This window comes from Hippichthys cyanospilos, chromosome 6 (genome assembly GCF_059441005.1).
Source record: "Hippichthys cyanospilos isolate Australia breed blue-spotted pipefish chromosome 6, RoL_Hcya_1.0, whole genome shotgun sequence".
Classification (NCBI taxonomy): Eukaryota; Metazoa; Chordata; class Actinopteri; order Syngnathiformes; family Syngnathidae; genus Hippichthys; species Hippichthys cyanospilos.
The window spans coordinates 752,333-773,950 of record NC_142374.1 but is presented as its reverse complement, the minus strand read 5'-3'; the positions used below and the strand labels follow the sequence as shown (position 1 = coordinate 773,950).

The 21,618-nt window shown below is 41.5% G+C and overlaps 1 protein-coding gene and 2 pseudogenes across 3 annotated transcripts in view; 2 read left to right on the top strand and 1 right to left on the bottom strand.

The window, feature by feature from the left end:
* Positions 1-626: 626 nt before the first annotated feature.
* On the top strand, positions 627-20,903 carry LOC148421796 (uncharacterized; annotated as a pseudogene). The gene is made up of 3 exons (XR_015865939.1): positions 627-2,825; positions 11,611-17,095; positions 17,174-20,903. The product of XR_015865939.1 is annotated as an uncharacterized LOC148421796 (transcript).
* Positions 6,712-9,437, top strand: LOC148421797 (uncharacterized; annotated as a pseudogene).
* adat1 (adenosine deaminase tRNA specific 1) overlaps positions 17,449-21,618 on the bottom strand; it is an 85,027-nt gene continuing 80,857 nt past the window's right edge. For both annotated transcript variants that reach the window (XM_088417686.1, XM_088417684.1), the window contains exon 9: positions 17,449-18,554. In XM_088417686.1, the coding sequence (XP_088273812.1) occupies positions 18,422-18,554 (133 nt within the window). In that variant the 3' untranslated portion in view covers positions 17,449-18,421. The remainder of the gene's footprint in view (positions 18,555-21,618) is intronic.

Here is a 21,618-nt window from a genome sequence, read left to right as displayed (position 1 = left end):
CAGCATCATCCAGCTGCCCCTCAGATTCACCATACCCGCAAGTATGGTCCTGGTATACATCAGAGCGGGTCAGCTGGTGGTGGTGCCACAGCAGGTTCTGGCACAGGCAGGTCCCTCAGAAACCAACCGTGGCTGCCAGCATCCAGGTCAGCGCTGCCACTCCGGAGGTTCTGCGGACCTCAGAGCATCCACTTGGCAACTCCACTTCTTGTGGTTTTCACGCTGAGTATGCTGTGTACTCAGGGTGTCAGACTGATGAATACCCAGATTTGAAGACCGCGTGAATTTGGACAACGCAGGCAGTCCCGGTCCACTGAACATCACATCATGTGGCGGAAAAGTATACACTTTGGAGGATCCAACCTGTGAATTTGGACACACCCACTGTCTCGTAACCCCTGGTAATTTATAGGATTAGTGCACAGGAAAAAGCCAGACATGAAGACGGGGAAGCGCATGAACGGTCAAATTAATTTGCTCTTTAATTCTATTAAATTTTACAAAAACCTAAATGTTATTTGGTTATAGGTTGATATGAAAATGAGTGCATACATGTCTGTACCAAGGATACAATAATTGAAGCCCAATGGGGTCTGGACCAAGCCAAAGGGAAGAGCCAGGTCAGAACAAATTATTAATCATTTATGATTGATTGTTACATTAAGAATAAACTTTTTTTTAACTTTTGAACAGTCATAAAATCAATTGACTTTGCAATACATTATTTTCACTGTATATAATCATTGTGATAAAGTAATATTGTGTGTGTGTGTGTGTGTGTGTGTGTGTGTGTGTGTGTGTGTTTTTTTACTCAAAATGACTTGATTTTATTACATGTATTAGACTATCTCCATTTTTTCTACATTACTACAACATTTTACAAGTATCTGAACTGTTCTGCTTAATTATATGATTACATACAGGACCAAAGTTATTCATCCAGACATGGGTTTTGAACTGTAGCGTCACTGCTAATGTTCCACTGCAGATAAACTGTAAAAATATAAGGTTTTTGTTGTCTTCTATGCTTCCTGGTTACTTTTGTGGTGTCTTTGAGGCTACCCACTCACCCACCCACCTCAAAAAGTGCAGCACAAATTCCCCAGCGGCTTTTCTTGTGAGACATTACTTAAATGTCTAAATGTGTGTGATGCTTTGCCTCTGTGTGTCTGGTGGAAAGGCAAATTATGAACTCAGTTGTTTTAGTACTTTTAATAAATTGAATTAAAAAAAGATAACAAAAACTGTTTGCAATGATGTTAATTTATTTTCAGAATATATTAATACTGGTATTAAATAAAGTTGTGTAACACTGTGTAATGTGGCACAGCTAACACGCTTAAGAAATTAGTCTAATCCTATTTGAAAGTTGCTTCTGCTCTTCTTGATATGCATAGATGCGCACACGTGCATGCACACACGTCTATGTGCGCACAGATGCAGACATACAGACAGACAGACACACACACACACAATCTTACAAAGTGATTTTAATCAGACCTCCAGTGTAACACACTATTGAGATTGAATGAATCTCAATTAATTAGCCAATCTGCAAAAATAAAAACAATCATAAATCTGTGTCACTTTCACCTCAATTTCTAGCTCAATAATCATGGAAAATATGATAACCAAATGTAAAGAAACAAATAATATCCTCCCTATTGGCAGTTTTAACATTCATGTGTGCTGTCCTGATAAAACGACAAGTAAAGGACTTTTTGTGTCTGATTGACCCATTTCATGTAGTGCAATGTGCAACCAGACCGACACGCATGTTCTTGACTATGGTCCAACAGTGTCCTACTTCCAATTATTGGATAATGTGATTTCTGATCTTATGTCTATTCTGTTTGGTGCGGTATTCTTTAAATAAGAAGAAATGGAACCAATGTTCCCTCTAATTTTCAATGCGTCTGAGCATTCACACAAACTACCTGAGCGGGGTTTGGACCAAGGTGAGCAACTTCAGACATGCACAGTGTGAGTCGCCGTGTGCATATCTGATGTCGCTCCTGAAGTGACCTATATCACATAACTCACATTCTGTCATTAATTAGCAAGGAAGGGGGAGAGGGCTCTGCATATATCCAGAGGCCTAGCTGCAGCCCTAGACTGAGCCACAGCAAAAGTGGGATCATTTGTGGCTAGTGCTTTGATGATGCAAGGCAGCTCGGAACTCCCAAGAACTTATGTGAACAGCGCAATCCATCAACTTTGAAACATAAGTGTGGACATATGTGCTTCTGGGTATTTATCCTATCATTTATGAAGGGATAGCTGAGGTGAAAAGCATCGTCCAGGACCAATACGGGATAACGATGCATCTATGAATGATGCATCTACGAATGTTTGTAGGAGCCAATTCACAGAATTATTATTGTTTTTGATCCAGATAACATTTAATTTAAATTTCAGTTATGTAATGGCCAAGAATGAGAAAGTTATTTATTTGTTTGTTAATTTTTGGAACACTGCCCAATGAATATTTATGTTACTGCCCCTTTAAGGCCGGGAGAGAGGCGCATGATACGGGCCCTTTAAGAGCCTTGGGGCATACATCACACTCACAGGAAGCAGTTGAGATTGATTGCAGATTAGAGCACTCGGTTTCTTTACTGTTTGCCTTTTATTTGAAGTATTTTTGTTTGAAGAGCTTTATAACTACTGTGGAAATACATTTATCATTTTATTGAATCAAAGACAGATCTGTGGAAGTTTTTATTTTATTTATTTTATTTGAACCTGGGCAAGCATACGTGTAAACCAGGCGGCCAGAAGTCTCAACTTGCAAAATCGCAACTACTTTTGTTAGTTTTCAACAGGTTTGTTATTATTATTATTTTTCTTATACCTTGAGCAATACGTGATTTAGACATGACAGTGTAATGTATTTTGCACATGTCACAATAGCAATAAACGAGCCACAAGTTGTGAAAAAAAAAATTCTTACCCATTTTCACCGCTTGTTCTTTTATTTGCATACACTCCAACAGCCATTCCATCTTAAAAGAAACACATTTCTTTTTTATTTTAGCGTGTTGCTGCGAGTTTGATTCGCGGGGAAAAGGGGTGAACATTTGCATCTGTCAACACCACACTGTTGTTAGCTAGCTAACCTGCATGGGATATGCGGGGAACGTTTCTGTCAAACTGTTTGATCGGATGAATAGTGTAAGTGAAACTTATTGTATCATTGGCTGGATACTTGTCACTCGCTGTCACAATACAAAATGGTACAGAAAACAATATCATTGGTCTTAATCAGTTAAGATGAGGTCTAATATTAGATATTATTTAATATGTTTATGTTGCATTTTTTTTATGCGCAGCATAGACTTTCTTGTGCGCTGAGAACATGCAAGAAATGCGCAATTGCATACACCCGCAGCTTAGAGGGAACACTGAATGAGACACTCAGAGGACCAAAAAGGAGACAGGAGTACATGGAGATGACACATAAGTATAGGTGGCAAAGCCAAACGATGACTTGTATGCTAGGCTGGACAATATATAATACTAAATAAGATAATGTACAATATGTAATTATGGAGGGAGAGACTGACCTATACAGGTTGGCAAGGCAGAGAGACAGAGATGGGCAGGACATGCAGGAGGTCAAGTGGTCAAGGATAGAGATGGAAATGTCCAGACTGATGTCCGTAGTGTGATGGGAAGATGGACAGAGTACTTTGAAGAATTGATGAATGAGAAAAATAAGAACAAAGTTTGGAGCGCTCCCCACGTAAAGGACCTTATTGTTCCACCAAGGCAAGTGAGTGCCTTCTTCAACAGCTTTACAGCGGGCTCGGCAGGTCCATTCCTATGGGGCGCATCAGCAGGATGGATCTCCCACTTCCATTCGGTGCCGTTTTTTGATATTACATCTCCCATGGAGGAAACCTGCAGGGGAGCTAGATGTTTGTAAAGCTGTTGCAGTACTAGTTTTGCACCAAAAAAGTTCATTCCTTTATCTGACCATAGTTTTCTTGGATGCCCCCTCAGAGCGACAAAGCGAGAGTATGCTCGGAGGAGGAAGCTTTCAGTAGACTGTTCGTCAGTGATGTCTGCATGGACAGCTCTTAAGGTCCTGCAGGAAAATACAAAGCAGACCTTTTTTTCTTGTCCTTCTTTTGACTATGTCTTTTACTTCATCCTTCATCCTTGAGGCAAACTGAGTACATTTCCTTGACAATTCCAAGAGCTCCATGTAATCCATTACTGAATTGCAGAAGGATGCCTTGGATTGGGTTAAGTACATCAGGGCCTTTATGGAGGATGCTGTTCAGGCTCATACCTCTGAATTCCTGGCTACTGTTCCAGACTATTCTTATTGGTGTTGAGCTGGAGTGAGGATTCAAGGCGACCAGGTGGCTAATATACCAGATTGGTCCATTTTAGTCCATAAGCTGTTGCTTTGTGAATTTGATGGCTGCTCCTCTTTATAACATCTCGTGTTGTCTTGTTGTCCATATGCCACTTTCCAATATGGTTCTCTTGCCAGCCCAGCCTCAGTATTTTGGAAGGTTGCTTCCACTGCTCAGCGGTTATTTGGCAGAATTGTATGGCTAGTCTTCCATGGATATGCCGCATTCCAGTGTGTGGTATTATTGTGCTTGTCCGCTAGTACATAGATGAGACATTTTTTTTTAATTTTCTCTAGCTCATTTTTCGTTCTCCAGGTCGTTCTTCTCCAAGGGTCATCTCTTGGACACCTGAGGAACAGTTGCCGCACTTGCAGCCCCCACATTTCGGGTCACATGCTGCTCCAACACTATCCCACTTCAACCATTCAAGGACCTCCTTATTTGTGGAAGTGGTTATACGGGGAGTTATCATGTGTGTTGCCTCCTCATTTATGCTCACACAGACCCCTTTGTAGAGCTTTGAAGATGTTCTCATGGTTCTTGCAAAGTGGGTTTCAGATTGAAGCAGTGTTATCTCAAGAGACTTAAAGAGGCGGGGGTGGTACACCACAAACAGTTTTATCCAATGGGCCATCCTAGAGGATCAAATCTCACTCTCTTTTGAGTGGCTGTGGAACCAGGCGATCTTCCCAGTGGCTGATCAAGGTCAGTGGTCTTGGGGTGGACCAGTTCTGCTGCAGCAACATCGGGAAAGATACGCTGGAGTTGTTGCGGTGTAATAGAATTACCTAGCAACCCAAGCATTGGGCAGTGCAGTGGGTTACATAGTTGGTGTCTGAGGCAAGATCAATTAATGTGCCAATTAGCTGGCCAGAGTTGGTTGCCACTTCAAGCAACATCATTATTACGGGACACTCTGGTCCACTTCCCGCAGTGCAGGTAGTAGCTGATTGTTCCCTTAACTCAGGACTGACCTTCCCTAGAAGTTCCTCCTGGTAGTTAGTCCAAGCCCCTTTTTATTCACCCATCAGATGGTTTTCTCATCATTATTGGTATGTTTTTCTTGAGATGCAAAATTGGGGCAGAGCAAATAATGAGGGGGCTCCTCTTTTCCACAATCAGTTTTTGTACAAAGGAATCTTCTGTTGCACTGGCTATCTTTCATATGGAAGCCCAGGCACTGACTGCATGCATCATGAGTCTTGAGATCGGCTTTCCTTCTCTCCACTTTCATTTCCCCAAAGACTTTGCAGGCAAATAGTCTGCCAGCATGTGTTCCATCAGAGCAGATGGTGCAAGAGCCTATAACTGTCTTAGGCTAAGGTGCCCTTTTCTGACCAGAAGTGCTCAGATTTCATCAATTAGCGCATTTTGCTCCAAGAGATCAACTGTAATGGCTAGCCTGTTAGCTCTTATGCTAAACAGAGCTTGCGCTGTTCCCTTTAGGCGCTACTATTTCAGATGAATCCATCTTATTTGTCAAACTGAAAAGAAATATTTCACAGGTAGCCTATTTGGCTACTTTCTGCTATGGTTGCTTATTACTTGGCAGTCAGACGAGATGTGATGACTTGCAGGATGTCGCTGGTTATTACTGTTGCATTTTCCCCACGGAAAGGAATTCCTAACACAATGTAGTCAAACATTGTGTTAGGAATTCCTCGACTGTTCCACTTTTCCCTTTTTACTTTTCATTCATTTTTAATGCTTGGAAAGCAAAATGAGGCAGCAGCAGCGGTAGTAGTAGTAGCAGTAGTACTTAAAACAAGCAATTATGATACCGGGAGAAACTATTCAAATTTATATTGAACCTAATTTGATAAGCTTTTCTCATGCATTTTTCTTTACTGATCAGTGTTTGTTAATATTTTTATATATAAGCTTGAGAAGGTAAAAGCATCATGAAAGATGAAGAATCAAACTACATAACCGAAAAAACACCCGCACGTTACTCCGGCATCCTTGTGTATTTCAAATTAATTCAACTACACAAAATCAAGCAAGAAAAGTGTCAACAAACGCCAACAAAAAATTATTTCATGGAGTGAAAAAACAATACAAAACAATACAACCAAACCAGGTAAATAATATCCAAAATATCGCTTGTTCCAACTACAGAAGGATCACACACCTCAGCCTCCCAGGTAAGGTCTATTCAGGGGTGCTGGAGAGGCTGATCCCTCAGGAAGTCAAACCTCAGATTCAGGAAGAGCAGTGTGGTTTTGGTCCCAGCCATGGAACAGTAGACCAGCTCTACACCCTTGGCAGGGTCCTTGAGGGTGTGCTTTGTTGACATTGGGGGAGTACCGTGTTCCACAGGGAGTTCTGTGGGGGGGTGCTCGGTCCCTGTATAACTGATGTCAGAGTTTGGGCCGCATGTCTGGGAGTGAGTCAAATCTGTTAACAGTGAATGTTGATTTTCACCAAGGCTGCCCTTTGTCACCAATTCTGTTCAGTGTACTTTTATGGACAGAGTTTCTAGGCACAGCCGAAGCGTTGAGGGGTCCGGTTGGGGTCCGGTTCCGTTGGCTTCCTCAGGCCGGGACCTCCAACTCTCACTATCAAGTCACAGCCGAGTGTGAAGTGGCTGGGATGGTTACGTTAGTTTGCTCAAATGTGAATGAATATTTAATCATCTTCTTCTCTCAAACAATACAAGACAATAGTAGGCGTGATTTTCATGCAAGACACAGTGCCACATAGTGGCTAGAAATGTGAACATCTTTCTTCTTATAAAAGAGGACAAAGTAACCCAAGAATAAAGAATAATAATAAGGTACAGTCAACCAATGTAACAAAGTTATAACAATCTTGACAGTGAAGAACAATGGACACGAGCACACAATGCGGTCACACTGAACACGAAAAAGTGTGTCGTTTATGCTCATACGCGAGGCATTTTGTTGCGGGGTCAAGATGATCACTTTTGTGAAGTTCATTTTAGTTGCACGAGGGGAAGGTCTTTGCTGACGCAACAATCCAGCCAAAGCAGCCAGTCATATTACAAAAAAAAAAAATAGCTATGGAGGATGACGCCGTTGCTACCATTGCACTTGACTTGCTGTGGAGGAAACGAAGGAATGCCACACGCCATTGTGTGTGGATTAAAAATACCATCCAGCTGCGTAAACAACTAGGGGAATACCATTGTCTTCTCCTTGAATTGCGTCTCGATGACTGCCATTTACAGTGCTAAATGAGCTTGACCATTGCCCAGTTCTACGACCTGTTGGCTCACATTGGTGCAAGGACCACCTGCTTCGGCACCAATTACAGGCGTCCCATTTGTGCTGCGGAATGACAATTTGGGACTGCCTTGTTGATGAATTCATGGCTGTTCCCACTACAGAGGAGTGGATGTCTATTACAGAGGGATTTGAGGAGCGACGGAATTTTCTTCTCTGCTGTGGAGCACTGGATGGGAAGCATGTCGTCCTCAAAACCCCTGCCAATTCAAGCTCCCAGTTCTACAATTACAAAGGAACCTCCTCATTGGTTCTTTTGGCTGTTGTAGATGCTGATAAATGCTTCCGGATGATAGATGTTGGGGGCTATGGATGAACCAACCAACTCGGCTTTTGGTCAGGTACTGCACGCTGAGACTCTGCATCTGCCTGAGGACCGGCTACTACAAGGAGCCTTGGAGTCCAGCCACATGTGCTTATTGTTGATGAGGCCTTTCCACTCCAGCGACATTTAATGAGGCCATTTTCAGGATGCATACTCCCAGTAGCACACCAGGTGTTCAATTACTGTCTCTCGTAGGCTTGTCAGCTGGTAGAGAATGCCTTTGGCATCCTCTCTGCAGTGGAGGATGTACAGGCATGCCATAGAGGTGCGTGTAGAAGTTACAGAAAAGTGTGTCAAGGCTACATGTTTTCTCCACAACTTTTTGCGGAAAACTGCCCTGGCATCTGCAGGAAACATCCAGGCTGAGGAGGAAGAACCAGTGCCATGTCAACAACCCATCAAAAGAAGCCATTAGGGGCAGGGAGGCCTTCACTTTTCTTCTCAGCGGAGGGAACGGTCCCATGGCAAGAGTCTGTGTAATGCAACACCAAAACAGCTCTTTTAAAAGCCACCCACATATATTAAGGAGCGAGATTCCTGCAATACTATTTCATCTGCACCAGAATTATGTTTGTGTATGAAAATATGCATACAATTAAATGTTAAGTATATAACGCACAAATATTTACGTGTGCATCTATGTTTGTGTGCAATACCATATTTTGTTCATATTTTCTCCATGTTATGATTGTTATATGTATCTGAATACTATTACATTGTGAGGTAAAATGCAAAGTGAACATAGCTGTATCAATCGAGGCATAAGTAAGGCACACACATCATGCAGAATGATATTACCTGTATTGTTGTGTAAAAGACAAGAAAAGAAAACTAGTAAGAAAACAAAGTACTTTCAATTTAATAGCAAAAACAATGTATATACAGTATATTGTCCTGTCAGCAATGAAGCCTAATTCCTGCTAGAGGTAAGATTTTAAACCCAAACCCAAGCCCAACCCGAGCCAAGCTTCTATCTAGCTGACTTTTTTTTTCTTTTATAAATATATATTTATAAAAATGTATACTAAAACGATGTGTGGAATGTGGATAATCTAAGGAATTGTCACGTGAATTAACCCAGGGGTGTCCAAACGTTTTGCAAAGGAGGCCAGATTTGCAAATCAAGTTAATTGGTTGGGCTCGGGCCGGGTTGGGCTTTATTACAGCTGGCCTGGGTCGGGTTGGGCTGGATTTTTTTAGGCCCAATCTTACCTCTAATTCCTGCCCGGAAAAAATTGCCACCCAGAGTATTTTTTGTGGAATTTGTTCTAAATTTAAAGTAAAACTTTGTGCAATGACTACTAATTTGTGCATTTGAAATGTTATTAATCCTTTCTGGCCTTGTGACACTCTTTTCAAGGCAGGAAGCAGGCTTCTCATGAAGTCCTTGTCTTCAGCATTGTATGGTGGTGGAGATGGAGCATTGTGTCATCAATGTCTTTTTGGGTCCTTCTGGTGCATCGTTTCCTTTTCTTACCTGAAATACACACAAAATATATATTTTTTCAAAGGAGTAAAATTTGTATCAAATTTTATATATATATATATATATATATATATATATATATATATATATATATATATATATATATATATATATATATATATATATATGAACCATTTAACGTGCCGGAGTCACAATGATAAAAAAAACAAAACAATTGTGTACAGTGTACATCGCATGAATAATATATACAGTAGTTTTACTTTGCGGATATGTACATTGGTTGCACTTGCTTAAAATACATTAAATAAACCCATTAGAATATTTGGGGGTAAAGAGTGGGAAAATATGCCTGTGCACGTCCGCCATCTTGTGCAATAAAATTACATACCCCCTGGCATACCCTCTGGAGTACAGGCAAAAGAGGCAGAAGTTCCCTCCTGTTCCTCCTCTTTCCACTGTGGTTGTGGTTCATCTGTAATAATAAAGCGAAATACTAATAAATGCAGCGTGTGTGTAAATAAATCACAATTGTGTAGGCACAGTGACGAACCTACCCTCTCACTTGATGCCGGCCATGGTGAAGCGGTATTGGGAGCACTTGTTTTAATAGCGGGAGCTGTACTGCTCTCCTCTGCAATTCTATCTTGGTCCCCTTGCTCCATGTTGCCACTGGTCTCTCTCAAGGACACATAGGGCTCGAGAAAAGACAGAACCGCAGAGTACTTCCATTTTTTTGTTGGAATGGCTGCTGCTCTTTTTTTTTTTTTTCTACTGCTTTCTTTTTCTCACGTAAATACATGTCCCGTAGTGACTTCCACTTCTTTCAGCATTGGTCTGATGAGAAAAACAACTTCAACATCGCAATAAAGTTGTATACAGTTGTTTTTAAAACTTTTATTCTGACATTTAAATCAATTTAATACGGATTGCTTAACGAAAAGCAATGATTGCTTAACGATAAGCATGAAAAGAAATAGAAAAACAATATTTCATTTAAATCCAGAATTTGGATTTGACCCCATGGGTTCTCCAGGGTTAAATATTCCATTGTATTATTCTAACTAAACTGTTTGTGTCTTACCGTTATTTGTAGATGAAGTCCATGCGCAATATTCCGTGTTAGTCCAGACATTGTCACAAGTTGAGAACAAACGGGAAGCAGTAAAGACGGTTTTTCGAAGTTAACCACATAGCCATTCTTTTCGGGTGTACAACTTCGTTTGAAAAGAGCGCGTTATCTTCTGTTTGAAGCAAACTTTTTAGCTCTGGCGTTGGTCTACCTGTGTTAATCACATCTACTTTTGACTGAAAGTCCAGTTTTGATAATTTTTTAAGCTTATATATATATTCCTCTTCCATTTTGGCAGTCCGACATCGCAAAATACAAAACCAATAGCACTTGACTCGCCTGGTGCCTCTGCGTAGAAGAACAGTGCAACAAGTACCCGTTTGGTCATGTATGCCCTCTTCATTGCAGCTTAAAACTATCTGCCTCACCTGTGCCTTTTCACTGTGGTTTTATTTCCCACCAGAAAAACTAAATATGTCACCAACAAACATTAAACTTTAATGGTAAAAGATATTAGCTAGACTGTGGAAAATCAGGTCAAAAATACGTATCTACAAACATTATATTGGCGACATACAGATATACGGCAAACAGCACGCGCCAGTTACACATATCAACCCAGTTTGTGATGATTGTGCATTCAGTGGTGAAGTTTGACTCGTTGCTGCCCCACCTCTTGTTTTATCCGTTTATTTGAACAGGAAATAGGCAAATTCAGTGATTTTAACAATGAAAAATGTTTGAAATTAGTCATACATAAAAATCAGTGGGCAAATATTAATATAAATTTAATGTTATAATTCTTTATTTTTTTTTACTTGTCATGACGACAGGTGAGGCAGAGCCTCACCTGCCTCCCCTGACCGCACATCCGTGCTGGGGACCCTCCTGGAGGAGCTACACTAAGTGGCTGGGGAGAGGGAAGTCAGAGCTTCCCTGCTGGGGCTGCTGCTCTCAGAGCCCGATTCCAAATAAAGTGGTAGTTTTAATAGACCATCCGTCTATTAAAACTACCACTTTGATATGTGAATAGCAATATTGTAAAAAAACACTGATGTTTGATAATCAAATCATATTAGATCAACACCTCTATCCGATCAATTGCTGCATTTTTCTTCAGTGATTGAGGTCAATAAATTGATGTTTTTTGCTTTCAGAGATTCTGCCACAGGCCCAAACTGAGCCCTCACATTCTGATTATGACTCACATCTACCTGCCATTCTCATCACTGCTCCCTCACAAGATGACATCTATACTTCCTCATCTAACTTCACTATAGCTGATGCTGTCAAAGAACGAAGGCCCTCTTCAGCACCCATTGTTGGCAAAAAAATCATGAAGTCAAAGTGTGACCAAAACACTTGCCACTGATGATGTTATGGTTCAATGCCCTGACTTCTGTCTGAGCATCCTGAGTTCATTTCTCACTCATTGTCTCTATATGTGCTCTGTAGTTTCTCTATATGTGCTCTGTAGTTGAATGGTGACCAGTCCAGGGTGTAGTCCTCCACTTGCTCAAAAAAAAAAAAAAAAAGGCAGCAGTGATTGGCTCCAGTTTACTTGCAATCCTAAAAAGTGTGGAATATGGATGGATGGGTGGACGGTGGTGATGAAAATGACTTTGAATTTAGAAGTCTCTGAATTTTTTTTTGAATGGAATCAACCCGGGCAAAAAGTGTTATTTTCAAATATTGTCCATCTTGTGTTTCAAGGACGTAGCCATTCCAGAAGTGAACATGCAGCACTGACCCCCATGAACTGCATTATATTAACCAAAGATTTTAGAGGATTGAAAAGTGCCTATGTCATCAACCGGCTGCTTCTACACAGACAACTTTGTGTTCTTCTCTGCTGATTGATTGGATGAACCCAAAAGCGACTGGTTCTCCTTTATGCCATTGTCATTGGGCCAAGTGCAAATGCTTTCCTCCTGTTAATTGGCACTGTAATGTGAGAAAAACTATAGTATATTATTATTTATATGTATTGCTGTTTGAGTAACAACTCTATTAAAGGTTAAAAGGTTAAAGGTGGGCAACTTAAATTCTTTTGCTGGTCTGTGATTCATCACGCCCACTTTCTGTCATTTTTTTCAAGCCATATGAAATTGTAATCATTGGTCCATCAGTGATTAGGTAGTAGTTGTATTTTTGCTCAACCTTCACTAGAGAATGACATTGGACTTTTTTTTTTTTCTGGTCCGTCATCTGTCAGGCACTGGTCTACTTCTGTCTGCACTCACACTAAGTCTTTTTCTGTTTTACTACTTACACTTTTCGTGAACATCATGTCTGTGGTTCTACAGTTATAATGCAATTGAAAAACAACAGAGTAATATAAGTATTGCTGAGGTTGAATTTACAATTAAAAAAAATGTCTTTAATGAAGGAAATAAAATCTTGCCTTCCCTGGCAAGAGCCAACCAGAGAAAGAACGCAATCTAGTTCTGCATTCCGAGAATGCTCTTATCGGCAAGAAACCTGAAACAAGAACTAAGAAAGTTAGCAACTAAAAATAAATCTCCAGTCAGCTGTGTTATAGTTAATGACAAGTAGTGAATCCAGCCGATCCAGTTTATTCACTCAACTGAACATATCTCTCCACTGCTTAGTGTCACATTGACTGCAGGCTGATTGCAGTTTGTACTATAAAGATGCAGCAATATCCTGGATCACCATTGTATTTCAGTAAGCAAATAGGGGCGTGATGCGCTGACGGACATCTAACGTAATTCCTATCCCGACGATTACAACGATGGATGAAAAAATGGCAATTCCGACACTTTTAATCCACCTTTTTTTTCTCAGCATTCCAGTCAATTGTTGCTCCGTCAACAATCAATCAATTAAATTTTATTAGTTAGACTTCTGGAGTTCTGGGTATTGCTGCTGCTGTTTAGCACTAGCTGTTTAGCTGGAGAGACAAGCGCTATTTTTCTATTTCTATTTTTTATTTTACCACCTGTTGCACCTGTGTCCGGTGTTTTTCTATCCTTTATCTTTCCTTTATTTTTGAGGACTGTTTCCATTCTTCGTTAGCTTGTGATTCGGCGATTCTCTGAACAGCTCCTAGCTCCGTTCGTCCTCATGTTTGTGCAGCTCTGCTAGTGTAAGTATTCGCTCGGCTGTACTAAGGTAAGCATGGCTTTGTGCACCTCCACCGCATCAGTCACTTGCAACACCTGCACCATTCTCATGGAGAGACTTTATCTCCTGGAGGGACATGTCCGTCAGCTAGAGCAGAGTAGTTTGATAATCGTAGATCGGACGGACACATCTGATAAGGCAAACCGCAGCCCTCACGCTAGTACAGTTGCCAATGCGGGCTGTAGCCTACCCGCTAGTCTGGCTAGCATTAGCCCTAAGCAGCCTTCTAGCCGCAGTGAGCCTATTCAGACGCATAATCGTTTTAGCTCCATTGTTAGGCACACTCCATCTCAGTCTACTGGCTCCCGCACATTAGTTATATGGGACTCCATCACCCATGACATTAAGCTTAAAATGCCATACATAGTAATGAGTATTCCTGGGGCCAGAGCACATGACATTGAAACTAGTCTTAAGGAGCTGACACACAAGAGGCCTAGACACCAACGTATTGCAAACAACACTAGTTACTCAGATATAGTGATACATGTCGGCTCCAACGATACAAGATTGAGGCAGTCTGTGATTACAAAGAAGAACATAGCTAGGACTTGTAATCTCACTGGAAAGATAAATTGGCATTGAGTAATTGTATCTGGCCCTCTGCCTGCGAGAGGAAATGATGAGAGGTTTAGCAGATTATTCTCGCTGAATTGGTGGATGGCTAGTTTCTGTTGAGAGTAAGTTTTCCAGTTTGTAGATAATTGGCCCTCTTTCTGGGGCCAGCCCGACCAGCTGAAGAACGACGGCCTTCACCTAACTGGGAAGGCGCCATCACTCTTTCTGGAAACATAGATAACTGTCTGAGCCTTCCATGACTTCTCACATCAGAGCATGTCGGGTCGCAGGCGAATAGCGAGCCTGCTAGAACGGGTGTGAAATTGTTAAGGCTAGAGTTAACTGGCACTAGGCTGGACTGTTACAACACACATAGTATATGTAGTCTAGTTCACTGTAATCCACACACTGTTTCATTACCTAATGCTGAATCCCCTAGTGATAAGCTGAGGTGGAGCTCAATAAGGAATGTAGCCATGCTTCCTCAACCGGTCGGATTTGTGACATAGTACCTAGGTGGAATATTAATATTAATACGTGCGTTGTAGCCGTTAACAACCTGATTCCCACATTACTAACATTGCAATGAGGTTTTAAATACTCAAAATACAAACTGAGGCCCAGGAATCAAAATCTTATTAGTATTAGTACTACTAACTGTAAGATAGTTAGTAGTAGTTAGGAAAAATAGTTCAGGAAAACGTTCCCGGTTTAAATTCGGCTTAGAGTCACTCTCCTCAAAAGCCCTTCTTGTTATTGATGTGAGATCATTGATTAGAGATCACAATCTTAAAGTGCTTGGTCTCTGCCAAGCCTGATTAAAACCAAATGAATTTTTACCATTAAACGAGCCCTCTCCCCCCAAATTCGTGGGCTCACACGTTGCTCGACTTTGTAAAAAAGGTGGGGGTGTCACCCTAATTTCAGAAACTGGTCTTAAACTTAACATGAGCACTAATCACACCTTCAAGACATTTGAGACTCTCGTTATGCGATGAAGCTCCTCATCATTCTATGTCGCAGTTATTTACTGTCCTCCAAGTCCATATTCTGGATTCTTAGATGCATTCCCTGAATTTATGGCGGATTTAATAACTCATGCGGCTAATATATTAATTATGGGTGACTTCAATATTCATATGAACTCCCCGTTGCAGCCACCTACTGTTACATTTTAAGCAATAATCGATGCTTTTGGTTTTACACAAATAATAGAAGCAGCGACACACTGGAATGGCAATATCTTAGATCGGTGCCAACTTTTAATATGTATTTACAATTGTGATGTTTTAACCAGGGGTTCTAAATGCATTACCTATTTCATAGGGTGAATTCGCTTTATGAGCCCAACCGTGGAATGGATTAATCTTGTAACACGGGGGCCCACTGTATATGCACAATGTTTTCTGTAAACTGTATTGTGTAACCTGTAATCTGTATTGTATTTGTACACAATGGGCCCCTGTGTTACGAGATTAATCTGTTCCGCGGTTGGGGTCGTAAGACGAATTCGCCGTATGACGGGCAATCCAAACCTATGTTAAATAGCTAATGCAAACTAGCATTAGCTAATTAACGCCAGGAACCCCAGGTAAAACCCCCAGAACCTCAGGTAAAAACATCAATATTGTAAATACATATTAAAAATTGGTACCAAAACAGTATAGTAAGAGCTATGCACATATAATATGCATGGATAGAATCAGAAAACATCATAAATAAAAAATACAGAAAATGATTTATTTACCTTCGAGTACCGCTTGTTATGCCCATATACCCTAATTAGGGTTATCTCCAGCATTGTTTCCATATAAATCATCTTCTTCTCTCTTTAACATCACTAGCAATCTTGGGACCCATGGCTAACCATTTCAACCTTGAATTAAGCAGTAACATGCACTATAAATATGGTTTTATAACCACTCACAATCGAACAAAGCTTTACCATTCCACCATTTTGAAACAAGTGAGGCAGACCAATTGCAGACCACCATCTCCGTGAGGAGACGCCGACCAATAGCAGAATTGTAGTGACGCGTTGCAGGGACGGCAACTGAAAATACGTGTAATTCTTAAAAACGCCTTCAGATGGAGACGAAACAACACAAATACAGTCAAGCCCCTAGGGTCATGACAGTTGCAAAACCGGGAAAATGTCATAGGGAAGGTATGAAAAAACTCAGTATTCCACGTCGACACATGAAAATAACATAAGTCAGGGATGTTGTAACACAGAAGTCCACTGTATTTGGTACACGCAGCATCCACTTCCACCTGCTGAGCCCGGAAGGGGGCCCCTCCCACCTGTGGTCCCTTCTGAAGGTTTCTGAAATTCCCCACGTTGGGATTTTTGAATTTTTCCTTCCCCTTCTGATAGCTTTGAGCAGGGGATGCTGTTGTGTACCTATAACGAAAAGATGTCTCTGTACGACTTCTTTTTGTAAGAGAAGTCTCGGCATTTGAATTGGCATGAATCGGTAAAAAATTTGATTGATTGATTTGATTGAACAAAACGACGAACTGTGACGAACTGACAGTCAGTCATGCTGAAGGAGGAGATACTCACCCATTGTAAATGAAACATGCAATGTTATTCATGCAAATATTCTACATATGGAATTTGGTTTGTTTCCAGAAATTTAGAAAACTTTTATATTTTTAATTTCACAGGTAGGTAGTCCTCGCGCAAATGCAGTATGACCATCTAGGCACTCCATGACACGGCGGAACGGAGACACATGCAGCGGGCTGGGGTGGGTGGCATTGTTGCGGAGGCGCAACACAGCGGAGACACAACGGAGTATGTGGAATCCTCATGGAGCCAGCAGAAAACCCTAGTAAGCCCATGGGGGCTGACACAGGTGTGCCCATCGTGGAACATGTTAAACAAGTTAACATGTTAAAACTCACAGGAGACCCAGATGAAAATGTTGGCTGGTGAGTAATCAACAATAAACAAAAAGCCCACAACTCTCATGATGCCAAAATTCAGGAAGTGCGGTCACTTTTTGGCAGGAATTCACTTAGAAGAAATGGCCTCTCCGATACTCATTTTTTTTCCTTGGAAATGTACTATCCTACCATATTGAGCAAAACCAGAACCATGAACCAGAACCAGAACCACCAAGTACTTGGACGATGGAAACATACACATTTTTAAAATGCATAGAATTTCAGGCTATACTGTGGGTCCATAACAGATGGACCAAGAAGTTGTAAAAATAATAATTAAAAAAAAAAAAAAAAAGTTGTATGTATTATTATAAAAAAACAAAGAAAACTGCCAGGGATATAATTTCATGTGAACAGAAGATACAAGAAAAAGAAAAGCAAGGGAATTGTTGTCATTATTGATGTTTTATTGTTCATAACCATTTTAGCATAATTTGTTAGTTGTTAGCAGCAACAACTGGCAGACTAGTCAGAATTGAAGGAAAAGTAAGTGCAGCACTATAGAAATATTCTGGATGAAAGCCTGCTCCAGAGCGCTCTTGATCTGAGACTGGGGTGAAGGTTCACTTTTCAGCAGGACAACAACCCAAACCACACTGCAAAGCTCTGAAATGTTTGACTTCGGAACCACTTTGTAAATGTCCCGGAGTGGCCGAGCCAGAGCCCAGACATGAATTCGATGGAACATCTCTGGAGAGGCTGTGGACAGATGTTTCCTATCCAACCTGATGGAGCTTGAAAATTACTGCATATAGAAATTTGCAGAATTGCTGAAAGATAGGTGTGCTAAGCTTTTGAAATAATAATTCAAAGACTTGATACCGTATTTGCTGACAAAGGTGGATCAACAACATACTAAGCAAAGGCTGTGAATATTTATGTAAAAGTGATTTATTAGTTTTTTAATCAATTCAGACAATGAAAAAAAATCATTTTGTAACTATGGGGTGTTGTGTGTAGAATCTAAGGTAAGAGATAAATTTAATAGTTTGGAATGAGGCTGAGGCAAAATATGGAAAAGGTGAACTGCTGTGAATACTTTCCGGATGCACTGTACATGAGCTACATACATGATAGCCATCAACATTACAGTTCCATGTAAGATCTGAATATGTCATTGTTTACAAGAGACTTGGAACTTTATTATTGCACCTTTACATTTAGTTATTTCTAATGACTAATGACTCATCACTTGTGAAATATTCTGAGCCTGCAAGGAAATTTCTTTTTGTTCTGGCGGTAAAAAGTACACAAACCCAAAACTATCAAAATGTTGCTTTCCCAATAATCCTAATGGAAAGCATATGTGTTTCATTTGAAGCGCAGGAGTTCTCTGTCAGTGCATGGCCAAAGAGGGAATGCTTGGTTGCGAAGCAGTTGCCAAGCTTGTTGGTAGGCCTTAGATGCCTCTTTGTAGTCCAAGTAAGTATATAGATCTGTCCTCCTGCGGACATAAAAATAACATCATATAATTAGTATTCACCTTTCTTTTTTTGAGAATAAAAATAAGAAAATAACGCTGACCTCCTCCAAAGCTGTATAATTTAAAGCATAATATTGCAACCAGTACTCTAGCCACAAAGGTGGCAGAGACTTGTGGTTGACTGAAGGTAAAGCAGAAAGAAGAACCCCAGCTTGCTTAGGGCCTTCCTTTGTGGAGTTTGCAAGTTCTCCCGAGCCTGCGTAGGTTCTTATTGGGTACTCCGGCTTCCTCCCACAAGCCAAAAACATGCACGGCAGGTGTGATTTGGTGCGTAAATGGTTGTTCGTCCCTGTTTTGCCCTGCTGTTCGCTGGCAACCACTTCAGGGTGTCCCCCACCTACTGTCCGAAGCCAACTGGGATAGACACCAGCGAGGCAGTGACGCTAATGTACCAATAGCCTCACCCAACCCTGTGCTTCTGGGGGGGAGAGAAGCGATGCCAGGGGTGGGGAGCAGATGACCCCAGGGCAAAGGATTTGTTTTTTGTCCATGTGAAGTGTAATTGTGATAAAATGTGGATCGGCGTCTTTTTTTTCAGGCCCTTTGATGCACTTGGTTTTTACTGCTTAGACAAACTTTTAACCGGCATTAACGCTGTAAAAAAACTGTTGTTGAAAGTTGGTTTATATTGCTTTTTCTTTTGTCAAAAGGATACAGTTTGAGGTATGCTTATACAATTTTAATAGATAATCTTATTTATGGTTGGTGTGTAAAGTGGGCGGAAGCGCGAAATGTTTTCTCTTTCTTGAGGGGGGGGGTTCAAAATATAATGGAGAAGCACTGCCCTACTCCAACCTGCCACTACCTCAAAGTGGCCAGGACTCTAAGGGCAGTACTTTTAACGTAAGGCTACAAAAATTGGCAATGGCAGCCATATCCTACAATGTAAAAGGATTGGGTTCTGATTTGTTTTTTTACGTCCAATTTTTCATATTTATGGGGGCCAAATTGTACTTGTGCCATGGACAGGGGTGTCTGAGATAGTCAGTAATTTATTAATATTTATCAATATCTTTGGGACCTTAAACATGCCTGAACGCTCACCAAACGCTGCATGGTTGTCAGGTTTGGTGAACGGTTTTATTTGTTAAAGAAAGTGTAGTGTATTTTTCTCTGTCAAGTGGGTTTTCCCAAATGCCGCTCCGAAGACGCCCCCAGGCATAACAGATTGGTGATGGAAGTGAAGGCTTCCTTGACTCAGCCATGCATCCATCCTTCCATCCATGTTCTACCGCTGTCTTCCAGGGTCGGGTCGCGGGAGCAGCAGCTTGAGCAAGGAAGCCCAGAATTCCCTCTCCCCGGCCACTTCATCCAGCTCTTCTGGAAGAATCCCCAGGCGCTCCCAGGCCAGCCGAGAGACATAGTGTCATGGGTCGTCCCCGGGCCTCCTTCCAGTGGGACATACCTGAGACATCTCGCCGGGGAGGCGTCCAGGGGCATCCTAACCAGATGCCCGAACCACCTCAGCTGGCTCCTCTCAATGCGGGGGAGCAGTGGCTCGACGCTGAGCTCCTCCCGGATGACAGAGCTTCTCATCCTATCTCTGAGGGAGAGCCCGGACACCCTGCGGAGGAAACTCATTTCGGCCGCTTGTATCCGGGATCTTTTTCTTTCGGTCACGACCCACAGCTCGTGGCCCTAGGTGAGGGCAGGAACGTAGATCGTCGAGTGGTAAACAGAGAGCTTCACCTTTCGGCTCAGCTCTTTCTTCACCACGACAGACCGGTGCAAAGTCCGCATGACAGCAGACCCCGCACTGATCCGTCTGTCGATCTCACGTTCGATCCTACCCTCACTCGTGAACAAGACCCAGAGATACTTGAACTCCTCCGCTTGGGGCAGGACCTCATCCCAACCCGAAGAAGGCATTCCACCCTTTTCCGACTGAAGACCATGGTCTCAGATTTGGAGGTGCTGATCTTCATCCCAGCCACTTCGGCTGCAAACCGCTCCAGTTAGAGGTCACGGCCTGAAGAAGCCAACAGGACCAGATCATCCGCAAAAAACAAAGATGCAATCCTGAGGCTCCCAACCAAGACAGCCCTACAGCATCCAGAGCCTTCAGAAACTCAGCCATGATGGATGGAAAAAGATTCCCCCGCTACAAAAAAATGATGTGCTCCCACTCTTTTGTGTCAGTCGGCCTTCTTATATTGAGAAAGCTCTGCCTTCCATCAGTTTGTGCATGCTCAGGTTAACTCTCGTCTTTGTCTCCATCCATCTACTTGCAAGTGTACGCCAGATGTGAAAGAGACAGACATTGCAAATTCTGGTTCACACTAAAACATAAAATAAAATAAAAAAAACACACACCAAAGGAATGTCCCCTATCTACCCTTTGACCTGCTCAGCTTTGAATTCCCTCCACCTTCCTAAGTTAACGAGACCATGCTAAAACAAATGGTCTTAAAAATAGGAAAAAATAATAAAAGGTTAACTCTTGTTATTAAAATATTCTTTTTTTTAATAATGACAAAAAATGGCTCTGTAACCATATTGCTGTGCAATACTTGCTGGGGAGACAAGCTCTATATTTTTATGTCGATTTTTATTCTCTATTTTTTTTTTAGCGACTCGTAGGATTAAGTCTCTTGTATTTACTCGTCGGATATTTTTTAATGTGTCAGCCGGTGATTTGTTGACTTTGTTTACCAACTCAGATTAAATCGCTGTTTTAAGATTCTTGTTAGGGCAGCTACCACTGGGGAGAGCCCTCTTGTTCTTCTCTGAATTATTGTTAGGGCCTGAGCAGCTACCTCTAGCGAGAGCCCTCTTGTTCATCTCTGGATTATTAGGGCCCGAGCAGCGACCGCTGCGAGGTCCCTGTTGTTCTTCTCGTGATTATTATTTTTAGGGCCCGAGCAGCTACCGCTGGCGTGAGCCCTCTTGTCGTTCTCTGGATTATTATTAGGGCCCGAGCAGCTACGGGGCGAGTAAAACAAGTGAAAATTGGTCAGAATATCATTAAGACATGGAATATTAAGGTTTTAAAATTTTACGACTTTTCGATAATGGGCGTAGTCTG